The sequence below is a fragment of the Carya illinoinensis genome, chromosome 11 (assembly GCF_018687715.1).
Source record: "Carya illinoinensis cultivar Pawnee chromosome 11, C.illinoinensisPawnee_v1, whole genome shotgun sequence".
Classification (NCBI taxonomy): domain Eukaryota; kingdom Viridiplantae; phylum Streptophyta; class Magnoliopsida; order Fagales; family Juglandaceae; genus Carya; species Carya illinoinensis.
This window is the reverse complement of record NC_056762.1, coordinates 2466096-2479090: the sequence shown is the minus strand read 5'-3', so window position 1 is coordinate 2479090 and position 12995 is coordinate 2466096. Positions and strand designations below refer to the sequence as shown.

At 33.9% G+C, this 12995-nt stretch overlaps 2 protein-coding genes across 2 annotated transcripts in view; one reads left to right on the top strand and one right to left on the bottom strand.

Annotated features, from left to right (window-relative positions):
- The window catches only part of LOC122281253 (rhodanese-like domain-containing protein 11, chloroplastic), a 70448-nt gene that overhangs the window by 37059 nt on the left and 20394 nt on the right, over positions 1 to 12995 (bottom strand). The window lies entirely within an intron of this gene.
- LOC122281248 (cytochrome P450 71AP13-like) lies at positions 10633 to 12511 on the top strand. Its single transcript, XM_043092603.1, has 2 exons — positions 10633 to 11662; positions 11770 to 12511. Exons 1-2 carry the CDS (start codon positions 10706 to 10708, stop codon positions 12394 to 12396), a joined length of 1584 nt encoding a protein of 527 aa, XP_042948537.1. The 5' UTR covers positions 10633 to 10705; the 3' UTR covers positions 12397 to 12511.

Genomic DNA, 12995 nt, shown 5'->3' with positions numbered 1-12995 from the left:
CTATCGAACATTTAAAGATGACATTGGATAATACGTTGTACGTTAATAAAACATTCGAACGTATGTATAAGACGTTCAGATCATATTTACATTAGAATTTTATCTTAATACATTTGAACGTAAATTTGTAACATTAGTTTGGGTATCATCGTTCGAATGTTAATGGTTTACGTTTGACTATCTTAATGTGCGTTCAAACATAAAATATTGTACATTCGGACATAATTTGATTCTAATTATCATAATTTTATAGTTCAAACGTCAATTGAGTAACGTTCGAACGTATCTCCATTTAATTTAATTTCTATTTTCTCATCTTATTATTATTATTTTGGGTATTTAAATAGTGAAACTTTTTAATATATTTACTGTCGAAATTATGTAAATTTATAATGATGATATTTTAATTGTGTATAATCCATGATATATGTCGTAATATGTATATATATGTAAATTTAGGAATTCTTTTTATATATTTTAACTTGTATTTTTTTTTCTCCGGATATGGCTCACTTTATGACAATCAGGAAACGAGGGAGGGATGGAGGCAATTCGGACATTGCTCGATTGGGGCCACGAACTGTTATGGGTGAACGAGAAATTCTTATTCATCAGTTCGATGAGCTCAGTTGGGAGTGGAAGATGCTCAGAGACGTCTTCGTCATGAGAGGCTGGGGCCCAATTTGCATATTGAGGGGAAAGATTTACCCCTCAATAGTTCGGGAGTTTTACATTGGGATGACGGCCATGCCTAACGATGCATCATCCCATACCCTCGTTGTATGCAGTATACAGTTTGAGTTCTCGGCGGATGTTATAGCCAAGTTACTCCAGATTCCTCGGATACTGCCTGAGGCGATAGCTGCTTAAGCTGGTGACACAGCAGCTGCATTTGCTCCCGGCACCTTTGAGGCAAATCCAGCCACTTCTGCTTCATCTACGAGCCCTGTTCACACTATGCCGAGTGAACAGGGAGATCGGCCCGAGGGCGATGATATTGCTCCTGAGGTTGGTGATGACGAGCAGGATCAGGATTTCTACATCCTCATTGGCACAGACCGCACGAAGTTGGATACGCTGAACTCCTTCAACTAGAATCAACTGCTGCCTTTCTTTCGCATGTTGCAAATTTTTGTTGCAACAAATGTAGACCCTGTGGCACATAAGACCACATTCAGTCGGGCTTGCGCACAGTTCCTTAGTGGCTTGGCACGTGGAGATCCCATTGACTTTCCACTCGTTATATTTGAGCGAATCCATTACGAGGCCAGCATTGTTACAACGGATAATCTCCTGTACGGAGTCATCATCAGTCGCTTATTACTAGCCCGGGGAGTGCCACTCCAGGCGGAGGAGATGATACTAAACCAGATGAGCCCTATCGACATGACCACACACCGTCGGAGCATTGCACAGGGAGAGGCTCAGCTCGGCGTCATGCTGCTCCTATATCAGACTCTTTATAGAAGCATGATAAAAAGTCTATTTTACATTGCAGCTAATAGACCCGATATAACTTTTAGTGTTGGTGTGTATGCTAGGTTTCAAGTTAATCTTAAGAAATCTCATCTCACAATAATAAAAAGAAGAATTAAATATCAAAGTGCAACTGTTGACTATTGGATTTGGTATTCTAAGGACACAAACTTGGGCTATTTGGAAACTAATTAGGCTGAGAATGTTGATGATAGAAAGAGTACTTCTGGAGGGTGCTTCTAAGTAGGTGGCAATCTTGTAACCTGGATGAGCAAAAAGTAAAATTCAATTTCTTTGTCTACAGCTGAAGCCGCGTACATAGCAGCAAGAAGTTGTTGCAGACATCCGCTTTGGATGAAAAAGATGCTTTTTGCTATTTATTATAATAATTTTAGTGCTATTAGTATATCAAAGAATCATGTTCAGTATTTTAGAACTAAGTATATAGATATTAGACATTATTTCATTATAGACTTGGTCGAGTCTAAAATAGTGCCTTTAGATCATGTGTCTACAGAGCATCAACTAGATGACTTGTTTAATAAACCTTTAGATGGGTTAAGGTTTGAATTCTCAAGAAAAGTCATCGGAGTGTGTGACATAAAATGAGAGACACACTACACACTTGCCTTTTATTTTCTACACATCATTAGTCTAGGATATACATTTTACATTTTTTTTTTAATTTTTTTTTCAGTCAAGGAAAGTCCATACTTGGTTTACTAAGTTTTGGATTCTCACATAGTCCATTTCTTGAGCTGAAGCATCTCTCTATTTTATGCAGTCAACTTTGTATATATTAACCTTATCACCTTAACAAAGTCAAATTATAATGCAATGTGAGGAACTTACTTTCATATTCTTTATTATTATGTTTCATAATTGTTTAAGAGGTGCTCACTAAAAGGGGGAGTCCATGTTTTAAATTGACTAATACTAGTTGAACCTAGTGCGAAAAGCAAGAGATCTCCCATTGTCAAATATAAATATTTGATCCATATAGAAAAAATCGGTATTTATTCATTATAGAAAAGATAAACACCATGCAAGGTTTGTCCCTTAAGTCCTTATATGTTGTTCTAATTATTGCAGAAAAATATGAGCAATAAAAAATAAATATGTTAAGGGTTGTGCAATCTTGTGTTCGAGGGAGATACTCTTTCAAGTATCTAGCCTTAGCATAAAATTTGACTTTTAAGATGATGGACAATCTTTTGGGAGTATCTATGGAAAGAAATAAACATTAAAAAAAATGGGAAAAATATATATATGTATAAATATATAATTGAAATAAGCATTCTCACTCACACACTCACATGAACTTCGTTATTAATGGTCTTATGAGATGTGACCAACCATTGTAATTGTTGCAAATAAGAGAGTGCATTATTATTTTATTTTTTTGGCTGTGTGAGTGATAGGATGCTTGGACTTGTGATGTACTTAGACATATTACATTGACTCAGTACTTTCTCTACATGCCCTAGCCGAACAGATACTTGAGTAATTTCAGTTATTTACGAAGTCTATTTTTATAAGAAGGAAAATGTTAAAGGAAAATGATTTGAGAAAACTGAAGGCTCAAACTCTTTTGAGAAAAAGTGGTTTCCCTCGATAAAGTTCACCATTTTACTGTAGATCTCTCTTGTTTTTAAAGAATTGAAATGAGATTCATACTTTGACTTGTATCCTATGGAGGTGTCGTTTGGTCATACATATAAAATGAGATAAAGTAAAATTTAAAAGTTGAATAAAATATTGTTAGAATATAATTTTTATTTTGAGATTTAAAAAAATTAAATTATTTATTATATTTTATATAAAAATTAAAAAAAATTATAATAATTATAGGAGAGGAGATATCTTGGTAACCAAACCATGCAATGTTGTATACCGGAAAGAGGACTTTACAACAATTCCATGCAGGAGTGAGTAGTACTACTCACTGGGTACCCCAAACTCCAGAGTCTGCTGAGATATTTGTCACTAACGAAACTAGCTAGGATAAAAAAAGGCAAATATATTAAAAATGCTTCGGAACCATTTTGCAGGTATGCATTGCAGTACTTTTTCTGCGCTATGTCCAGCTTGTTTACGTAACTGCCGAATTATGTATGATGACCGACTTTAGTGGGAGAAGCATTTCCTATATAATTATATAAAAGAAGAAGCCATATTACTTATTAATGACAATGCATTCCTGCCTCTGTTTTTTTATTTTTTTTTCCTTCTTCTTTTCTCTCCGATTCTTAGTTTATCTTGGACCCACCCATCTAGATGACCATCTCCTTCTAGCCAAACTCAAAACACCCTATAAGTGACAATTGACAAAAGTTAACGGAAATGCTTCTCCCACACATAAGGTGGTCACCGATGTTGGCCATCAATTGAGTTTTTTTTTTTACTTAATAGTTAAGCAAGACTGTTCATCCGGATCGAGTTTTCTAAACCTGGTCCAGAACCTAGATAACCGGATTCCTGTTATGGTTTCTAGCTCGGATTAAATTCGGGTCGGAATCTGCAATGTAAAACATGGACTAGGTTCAGGTCTAGGTATGAACCCGGGTTCCAGATTTAAAATCTGGTACCCAAATTTATATTTAAAATAAAATATCTTCTTAAAATAAACTCCCCCACCCTGATTCTCTCTATCTTTCAGGTAGGGTTTCAAACTTTCTTCTCACCCCCTCGGCTCTCTCTCTCTCTCTCACATAAGCCCTAGCATTCGAGTTTCTATGGCACTTTCTCTCTCTCTGCTCAGTCCTCTCTCTCTAGCGAAACCGTGAAACCCTAGCCTCCTTCTCTCTCTATTTCAAGCTTCCGTGTTATGATTCTAGAAAGTTTCAGCTTTATGTCAAGGGCAACGTAGGCATGATCATTGTTAAAATGTCTAAGGGGGTTTTTGTATTGTTAGCTCTATTTAATTTGTACGGACTCGACCTTGGTGTTTGATTGAGTCTTATGTTAGTGGGGTGTGTTTGTTGGTTACGTGAGATCACCAATTATGTTAGTGGGTTAGTGGGTTGGTTTTGACATTATGTTCGTGGTCAGTTAAATGTCAGTTGGTAACGATGACTATTTAAACATATGAATTAGCATAAATGAAATATCTTTTGTATCCCAAAATTATTGTGTTGCTGGAGGAATTTGGCTCCTTGACTTGCCATTCACGTATTCTTTTATTCTTTTTATTTTCATTAAGTATATGGATCACAACAATCGGCCGTTGTCTCTCTCTTGCTGTTGTGTCTGTCTCACCGGCAACCTTTCGGTAAGTCTCTCTCTCGATCTGTGTACAATGAATTTAAATTTAGGTAGATCTGGTGATTCGTTGAACTTAGTCTCTTCTTTGTGCTTGGAACTCGTCAAATGGGATTTTCTTGTGTTATCTCTCATGGAAGTAGGCGATGGGAGGGAATGGAACAGAGAAGATACAAAGTGGATCTGTCAAAAAGCAGCTTATGGTGAACTGCATGGGTTGATCTGTATACTATATTTTATCTAAGGATCAATGTTTGTAATTGCATGTGTTTGGAAATTTGAGTCTGCTATAGTGATGAATGAAAATGGATTAGAGATTCATGAACCGTTGGTTGGAGATATGCTTTAAACTTATAGAGAATTTTGTTTATTTTTTTAAAACAAAAGGGAAGGCATGGTGGTTTGTCTTGACTTGTGCATGGTGCAGAACAATATACAAAACCAAATCAAAGCAATATTAATTGTCCATGGTTCAATATTATCATATACTGGTTGAAGAAGTAGAAGGAGTAATACAGAGAAGAGTAGTAGCCATCTACAAGTATTGATCTTGAACTTCTTACAATTTTGTGCATCGTGCTCATTAGAATATTATCTGTTGGAAAGCAAAAGTTATCTTACAGAACAAAAAATTTGATTTGTTGCTATGTATGACTACTGCAAATTCTTGTGTACGCTTTTAATATAGAGTTTATTGGGGGTGTCACAGCAGGCTGAAGATATTCTCTTCTGAAAGTGGACCTTGATGGTTGCCCATTTTTTTCACTAGTTTGGATTCAATGCAAATATAAAAAAATTGAGAATGATGTGATAAAGTTGCTATATATACTTGAGGAAAAGCATCTATATTTATTATTTCCTTCTGATGGTCGAATTGTTCTTCTAAAGTGAGCAAGGTATAAAACAGTGTAGTATTCAATTTGTAAAAATATTATTGAATATTCCCTTTCAATAATAGCTCTAATTGCAAGCAAAAGCTGTCCTTCGTTTTTTCCACCTCAATCTTTCGAAAACAATTGAATAATTAAAATCTAAATATCCTATGTGTTTTGGTATCAGGTTGCGGATAATGTGAAACCTGTTTCACACTTAGAGTGGAAAAGTGCTTTGAATATGTATTTTATACCAAAGTTTTGGAATGTTCGTTCATAGTTCTGATTGAAGTACTGGAATGAAATATTTCGATATCAGTATATTTCAATTAACTGTTTCAAGATAAATATTAAATAGACAAATTATATATATAAACTATATTTCAAAATAACATTAATATAAGTTTTAAAAATTTACATACTGAAAAACTTAATAATATTTTTTAATACAAATCTTAAAAATATATATATATATATATATATATATTAAAAACATTTTTATTGATATATTTATTTTATTTTTAAAATCATAAACACGCCGAAACTTGATGCATAAATTTTATAAAATATTATAAATTTTACTTTTCTTCCAATTTAGACTTGTCCCAATCATGTCAGCATTTTAAGAACACTCATATATCTTTTATATATATATATATATATATATATAAATTATTACTAAATAAGATGGAATTGCAATAAGGTGTCAACGTTGGCCAACTTGAAAAGTGTTTCGGCCACCAACTGGGCCTTGTGCCCTGAATGCTACCGTCAGCATTACGTTTCAACATAAACACCGATTTGCATCTCATCTCTCGCGACATCCACTAATATTAAAGCATTATTAATAAATTTTGATGAATGTAAAATAAATTTAGATTTTAATTATTTTATTTATATAAGTTCTCATATTAGAATAGTTATTTTTTTATTATATAATAATAAAATAATATAAGATAAATTTAACTTTAGTTATTTATATCAAATCTCTATATTGGATATCTATTTATTTATTATATAATAATGAGTAATTAATAATTTAAAAAAAAAAATTTTAATTATTAATTTATTTTATTTTATCATTTTTTAATTATTAATTATTAGTTTATTTTATTTTATTACATTTTGTTATTTAATTTAAAGAAACTTGTGGAAGTTTATGGATGTAGAAAGAGAAAAGAGAGAGTGTTATATAAAAATAATAAAATAAGATTTGCTATATGTACAGTGTAAACCAAATTTGAGTTTTTCTTTACCGATAATGTAGCTAAAAGCTACAAATTTTGTTAATAGATAATCCATTGCAGCTGTGTTTTATATCTAATAGTCAAAAAGTACAATAAATTTTGGAAATGGCTAATCCGGTGAGAATGCTCTTACATCTCTATCCCAAGCCCTCCCATCATCTTATCCTTACTCGATCCAAAGTTGGTATCTATAAACCAAATCCAAAATATGTTAACCTTTGTGATGTGATACCCATTCCCCAATAACCAAAAAGTATTCGCTTTGCTTTAAAACATGAAGGTTGGGCTTGTGTCACGCATGAAGAGCTAGAGGCTCTTCAGAAAAACAACACATGGACCCTAGTACCTCACACCCTTAGCATGCATGTTATTGCCAATGGCCACTTGATCACCTTAAGGCACGATTAGTGACGAAAGGCTACCTTAGAAACATTCTCCACTGTCATTAAACCTAGAACAATAAGAACAGGTCTCACTGTAGCTTTAGCTCGTAAATGGAATATTCATCAATTAGATGTCAAAAATACCTTTTTACATGGGTTATTGAATGAATAAGTTTTTATGGATCAGCCCCTGGTTTAATTCAAACTGACCTCCCTAATCATGTTTGTAAATTGAATCGGGCACTTTGTGGTCTTAAACAAGCCTCTCGTGCTTGGTTTGATTTCCTATTAGAATTTGGCTTCTTTTGCATCCTATCTAATCCCTCCCTTTTTATTTGTCACTTATCTCATGGTTCGATTTTTTTATTACTTTATATGGATGATATTATTCTCATTGGTTCTAATACAATATTGGTTAATGATTTTATTATTTCTTCTCATCGTGAATTTCATATGAAATATTTAGGACCCTTACCCTATTTTATTGGCATTCAAGTATCTCATATTGCTAATGGTTTAGTGCTTTCACAAACCAAATATGCTTTAGATATTCTTAATTGAGTAAAGACGAAAGACTGTCAACCTATGCCCACTCTAATGACTCAGAAACCAAGGACTCCACTAGCAATGTTCTTTACTCTAATCCCTCACATTATCACAGTATTGTTGGAGCATTATAATATCTCACTCTTACAAAGCCAGACTTAGCTTTCAGTGTCAATTTCATCTCTTAGTTTATGCATAGTGCAACAGAAGCTCACTACCAGATGGTTAAACACATACTGCGCTACATTCAAGGCATTGAAAATTTAGGCATTGTGATTCACTCCATCTCCTCCTTGAAATTGTTTGCCTTCGCTAATGCTGACCGGAAAGGTTGTCCTTCGATTCACCGCTCTACGACTGGATTTTGTACCTTTTTGGGTACCAATTACATCTCTTGGTGTGCAAAAATAACAAAATACTGTGTCTAGATCCAACACTGAAGCAGAATATCGTGTCATGGCTCAAGCTACTGTTGAACTAACATGGCTCGCATCCCTCCTACGTAATCTTGGTGTTCTACTCCAAAAACAACCTACATTATTTTGTGACAATATGAGTGCTCTTCATCTAGCTTGCAGTCCAGTCTTCCATGTCCACAACAAACACATTAAGATTGACTATCATTATGTTCGGAAACATGTTGCACTTGGACTTCTTCAGACTCGATAAATTACAAGCTAATCTTATGATAAAAAAAAAAAAAAAATGTAATGGACGTAACATGATTAAAAAAAATGAATTCTAGGTACTTAATATTCAAATTAATATGTACTTGTGACACATTGCTTGATCACAATATATATATATATATATATATGTGCATCTTTCTTGACTTAATAATTTACAAGATGATCATAAAGAGGTGTCATGCATTGCATGGTCTGTGACAAACCAACCAACCAGCATTTTGAACTAATCTTTTTGTTAAACTTGGAATAAACAAATTTAGCAAAATGATCAATTTGTAAAATTTGTATTAAGCTATGGTATATTTTGAACTAATTTTTTTTGTTTTCTAATCTATCCAAACATGTAACTATTATATTTTACTAACATATCATTATCTAAAGATATTTGTTAAAAATTGTTACATAATTTATTAATATTTTTTTAAAAAAATCATATATTTTTTTGTAAATATCTAAACTAAGCAAGCAACGTTGCTCTACTACTAGTATATTATATATAACGCTTGCTTTTATTAGTATCTTCAATCACTGAAACAATCAGGCAGCCATAAAAAAAAAAAAAAAAAAAAAAAAGTAACCAAAAAAATAATAACGTAAAAGAAAGTGATTCCCTATTGTCCAAAAGTAAAATAAAGATTGATTGCCTAGGGTCCGTAACCAAAAATAAAATAAAATAAAGTAAAGATATTAGAGAGTAATTGCCTAGTGTCCATCAGGCTGCAAATCTTCAAGATTCTCGATTGGGGGATAGCTTTATTATTGCTAGATAATATCTGTATCTCAATGATGATAATTTATTAATAATTTGTCAGCATTCGGAAAGAAGAGCATGCAGGAGAGAATTCCTGGCACGCATAGTAGCCGGATGATGCAACAATATGGATTTGATTGACGTTTTGATTGTCAGCATTCGGAAAGAAGTCATATCGAAGGACCAAGCGGTCTATGCTATATATATATATATATATATATTTTAAAGATAATCTATGCTTCAAAATGACAGGATGACAAACCATTAGTGAGCTGTGACATATTTTCTGTAGAATAATCTTAAACACCATACGGTTATCTTTTTTTTTTTTTTTAATCGTAGAAGAGGTGACACGTTTGTTATCTTTAAATAATAAAAAATTATATAATAAATGATCATTTAATAATAATAAATATATCATATTTTATATTATGATATGAGAATATAGCGTATAGAATTTTTATTTTTTATATAAATAATGTTATACAATACATTCTCATTCCAGTAATATGTAAGATATGATACATTTATTAATATTAAATGTTAAATAATCATCTAATAAAAAATTATTTAATGGCGATGAATGTGTTACATCTTAGATAATTGAATAAAAATGAGATGATATTGTGAAGTATAGAATTTTCCTCTCTATATTAATCTTTAGGATTGATTTTAACATTGTTTACAAGTTTGTAACATTATTAGAGAAGTATTATGGTTATAAAAAGATTTCATAAAAGTAAATTAAGAAACTGACATTATTTCATATGATATATTAGATCTAATTTACAATATATTAGTGAAATACACAATAATATAATAAAAATTACAGTAAAATTAAAATTAAAACGAAGACAGTTTGAATTAAGGCACGAATATCTTGCTTTCTTTAAGGTGATTCAAGTCCTATGCAGTTTACAAAATCTTAGTTTAACCGGGCAGCAGAACTCATTTTTAATCTCATAATAAGTGAGTACCGAACGAGTTATTGAACAAATTAATCATTTACATTCCTAAAATTAGGTCAATTTATGAGTTTACATTAAAAAAAATTTTCAACTAAAACATTCTCTATTTATAATAATGAAAACTCTTAGAATATTACAAAGAAAAACAACTCTTATTGGAAATTACAGGCAATATATGGTCCCGCTTCTTATTCGCAACCGGAAATATTCCAATATTGACTTAACTATGGAAATTAAAAAGTCTTGGCTGTACTGGAATGTTGGAAATATGAATGACAGTGGAATTTTTTAGACCCAATGCAAGCTGCCGCTCTCCACATGAAGAAAAGGGGTCAATTGCTCAAATTTCAGTGTCTCATCTGTTACTGTCAGTCCCGATCACTTATGTCACCTCTGCACTTCGCCTATGGCATGAGAGGAAAACATGGAAAAAAGTAAACACCAAAAAGGGGAAACAAAAAAAAAAAAATCACTAGAGAAAATCTCAAAGCCACAGCTACAAAGATATATGGATGACCCCAGTCTACAACCATATACTCATGCTTATGAAAACTCTCATGGCTTCTCTGCAATGGCTAAAGGAAAGCTTCCAACCCTTCATGTTGCTCTTTGCATCCATTTTCCTAGCGGTGTTGCTCAAGTTTTTCTTCAAGGAGAAGTCAAGGAAAAGATCCAACCTCCCACCAAGCCCTCCAAAGCTGCCCATCATTGGAAACCTTCACCAGCTGGGCAACATGCCTCATCTCTCTCTCCATAAGCTAGCAAAGAAGTATGGTTCAATAATTTTCTTAAAACTTGGTGAGATCCCAACAGTGGTAGTTTCATCGGCTCGACTGGCCAAGGAAGTCATGAAAACCAATGATCTTGCGCTGTCGAGTCGTCCACAAATCTTTTCAGCAAAACATCTGCTTTACAATTGCACCGACGTTGCCTTCTCCCCCTATGGTGCTTATTGGAGGCATATTCGAAAAATATGCATACTTGAACTACTTAGTGTCAGAAGAGTTCAATCATATAGCTTTGTTAGAGAAGAAGAAGTAGCTCGTTTGGTTCGTCGAATTGCAGAGTTCTTTCCTGGCACCACCGATCTATCCAAGATCCTTGGACGATACGCAAATGATGTTCTTTGTCGGGTTGCATTTGGAAGGGATTTCTCGGGAGGAGGAGAATACGATCAGCATGGGTTTCAAAAGATGCTGGAGGAGTTTCAGGAATTGCTTGGAGGGTTTAGCCTTGGAGATTTCTTCCCTTCCATCGAATTTTTACACAGTTTAACAGGCATGAAATCCAGACTTCAAGATACTTTTCGACGCTTTGATCAACTTTTCGACTTGTTTTTGACTGAACATCGTGATCCCAAAAGAGAGACAGAGGAGCACAAGGACCTTGTGGATGTGTTACTCGATCTACAGAAGAATTCATATGATGAAATGCCACTTACCACAGACAACATAAAGGCTATCATCTTGGTCGGTGAAGATTCTCTTTTACAGCTATAAAAGTCCCAACTTAATGAGTATGAATGATTTTTGTCATACAGATTAAAATAAGATTAGTATCATTACTGTTTATGCAGGATATGTTTGCTGCTGGAACTGATACAACGTTCATCACCCTTGACTGGGGAATGACAGAGCTTATCATGAACCCAAAAGTCATGGAAAGAGCACAAGCCGAAGTACGAAGCGTCGTCGGAGATAGAGAAGTTGTTTTACAGAGTCATCTGCCCCAGTTGCACTACATTAAAGCTGTCATCAAAGAAATCTTTCGGCTGCATCCTCCTGCTCCAGTACTACTTCCTAGAGAATCCATGGAAGATATTAGTATTGATGGCTACAATATTCCATCCAAAACACGTTTTTTCGTCAATGCCTGGGCAATAGGCAGAGATCCAGAATCTTGGGAAAATCCAAATGCATTTGAACCACAAAGATTTATGGATAGCACCATCGACTTCAAGGGGCAGCATTTCGAGTTAATACCATTTGGCGCTGGACGAAGAATTTGCCCAGCTATCGCATTTGGAGAAGCAACTATAGAGCTCGCTCTGGCTCAACTTCTCCACAGCTTTGATTGGGAGCTACCTCCTGGCACTACACCTAAAGATCTGGATAAGTCAGAAGTTTTCGGCATCTCAATGCATAGGATAGCTCATCTAATCGTCATTGCCAAACCGCGCTTTCCAGTTGGACAAAACAAATGATGGTACTTGATCAACAGCTGTCCCATGGAGCATTTTCGAATAATGAACTCTGATGTTTATATTTGAATTTTCGTATAAAGACATCTAATGTTTAATGTCAGTTGAGAATCTTCAACTCTCTCTGCATATTTTAGGGATAACCAATCTCCCAAATAGATATATAGGTGTGTTTTGTGTGTGTAATGTTCTAATCTCAAATTTACTTCTGTTGTGAACCTCATCTGCGTTTAGCTCAGCATGAAAAGGAGAAATATTACTCTACCAGAGCTAATTTACAAGGCTTATGAACATTGGAAAATGCAAATAAACACACTTGTCACCAGAGATAAACTCAGCATTGGTAACTAACCTATTCTCCCTCATCTTCTATTGATGCCACAGGAATAAATAAATGTAACCGAGAGTTAATGGACACGTCCATAAGTTGTCTTGAACCCAGATAAAGGAAACAAGGATAAATTATCCGGCAATAGCGCTAACAGAAGCTATACAATACAAGGCAAATCAAATGTAAACTTTTAGCAACTCCACAAAGATTTCAACAAAATTTGCATAGACAATCACTCTTGATTAGCTCCAAAACAGCACATGGTAGACCA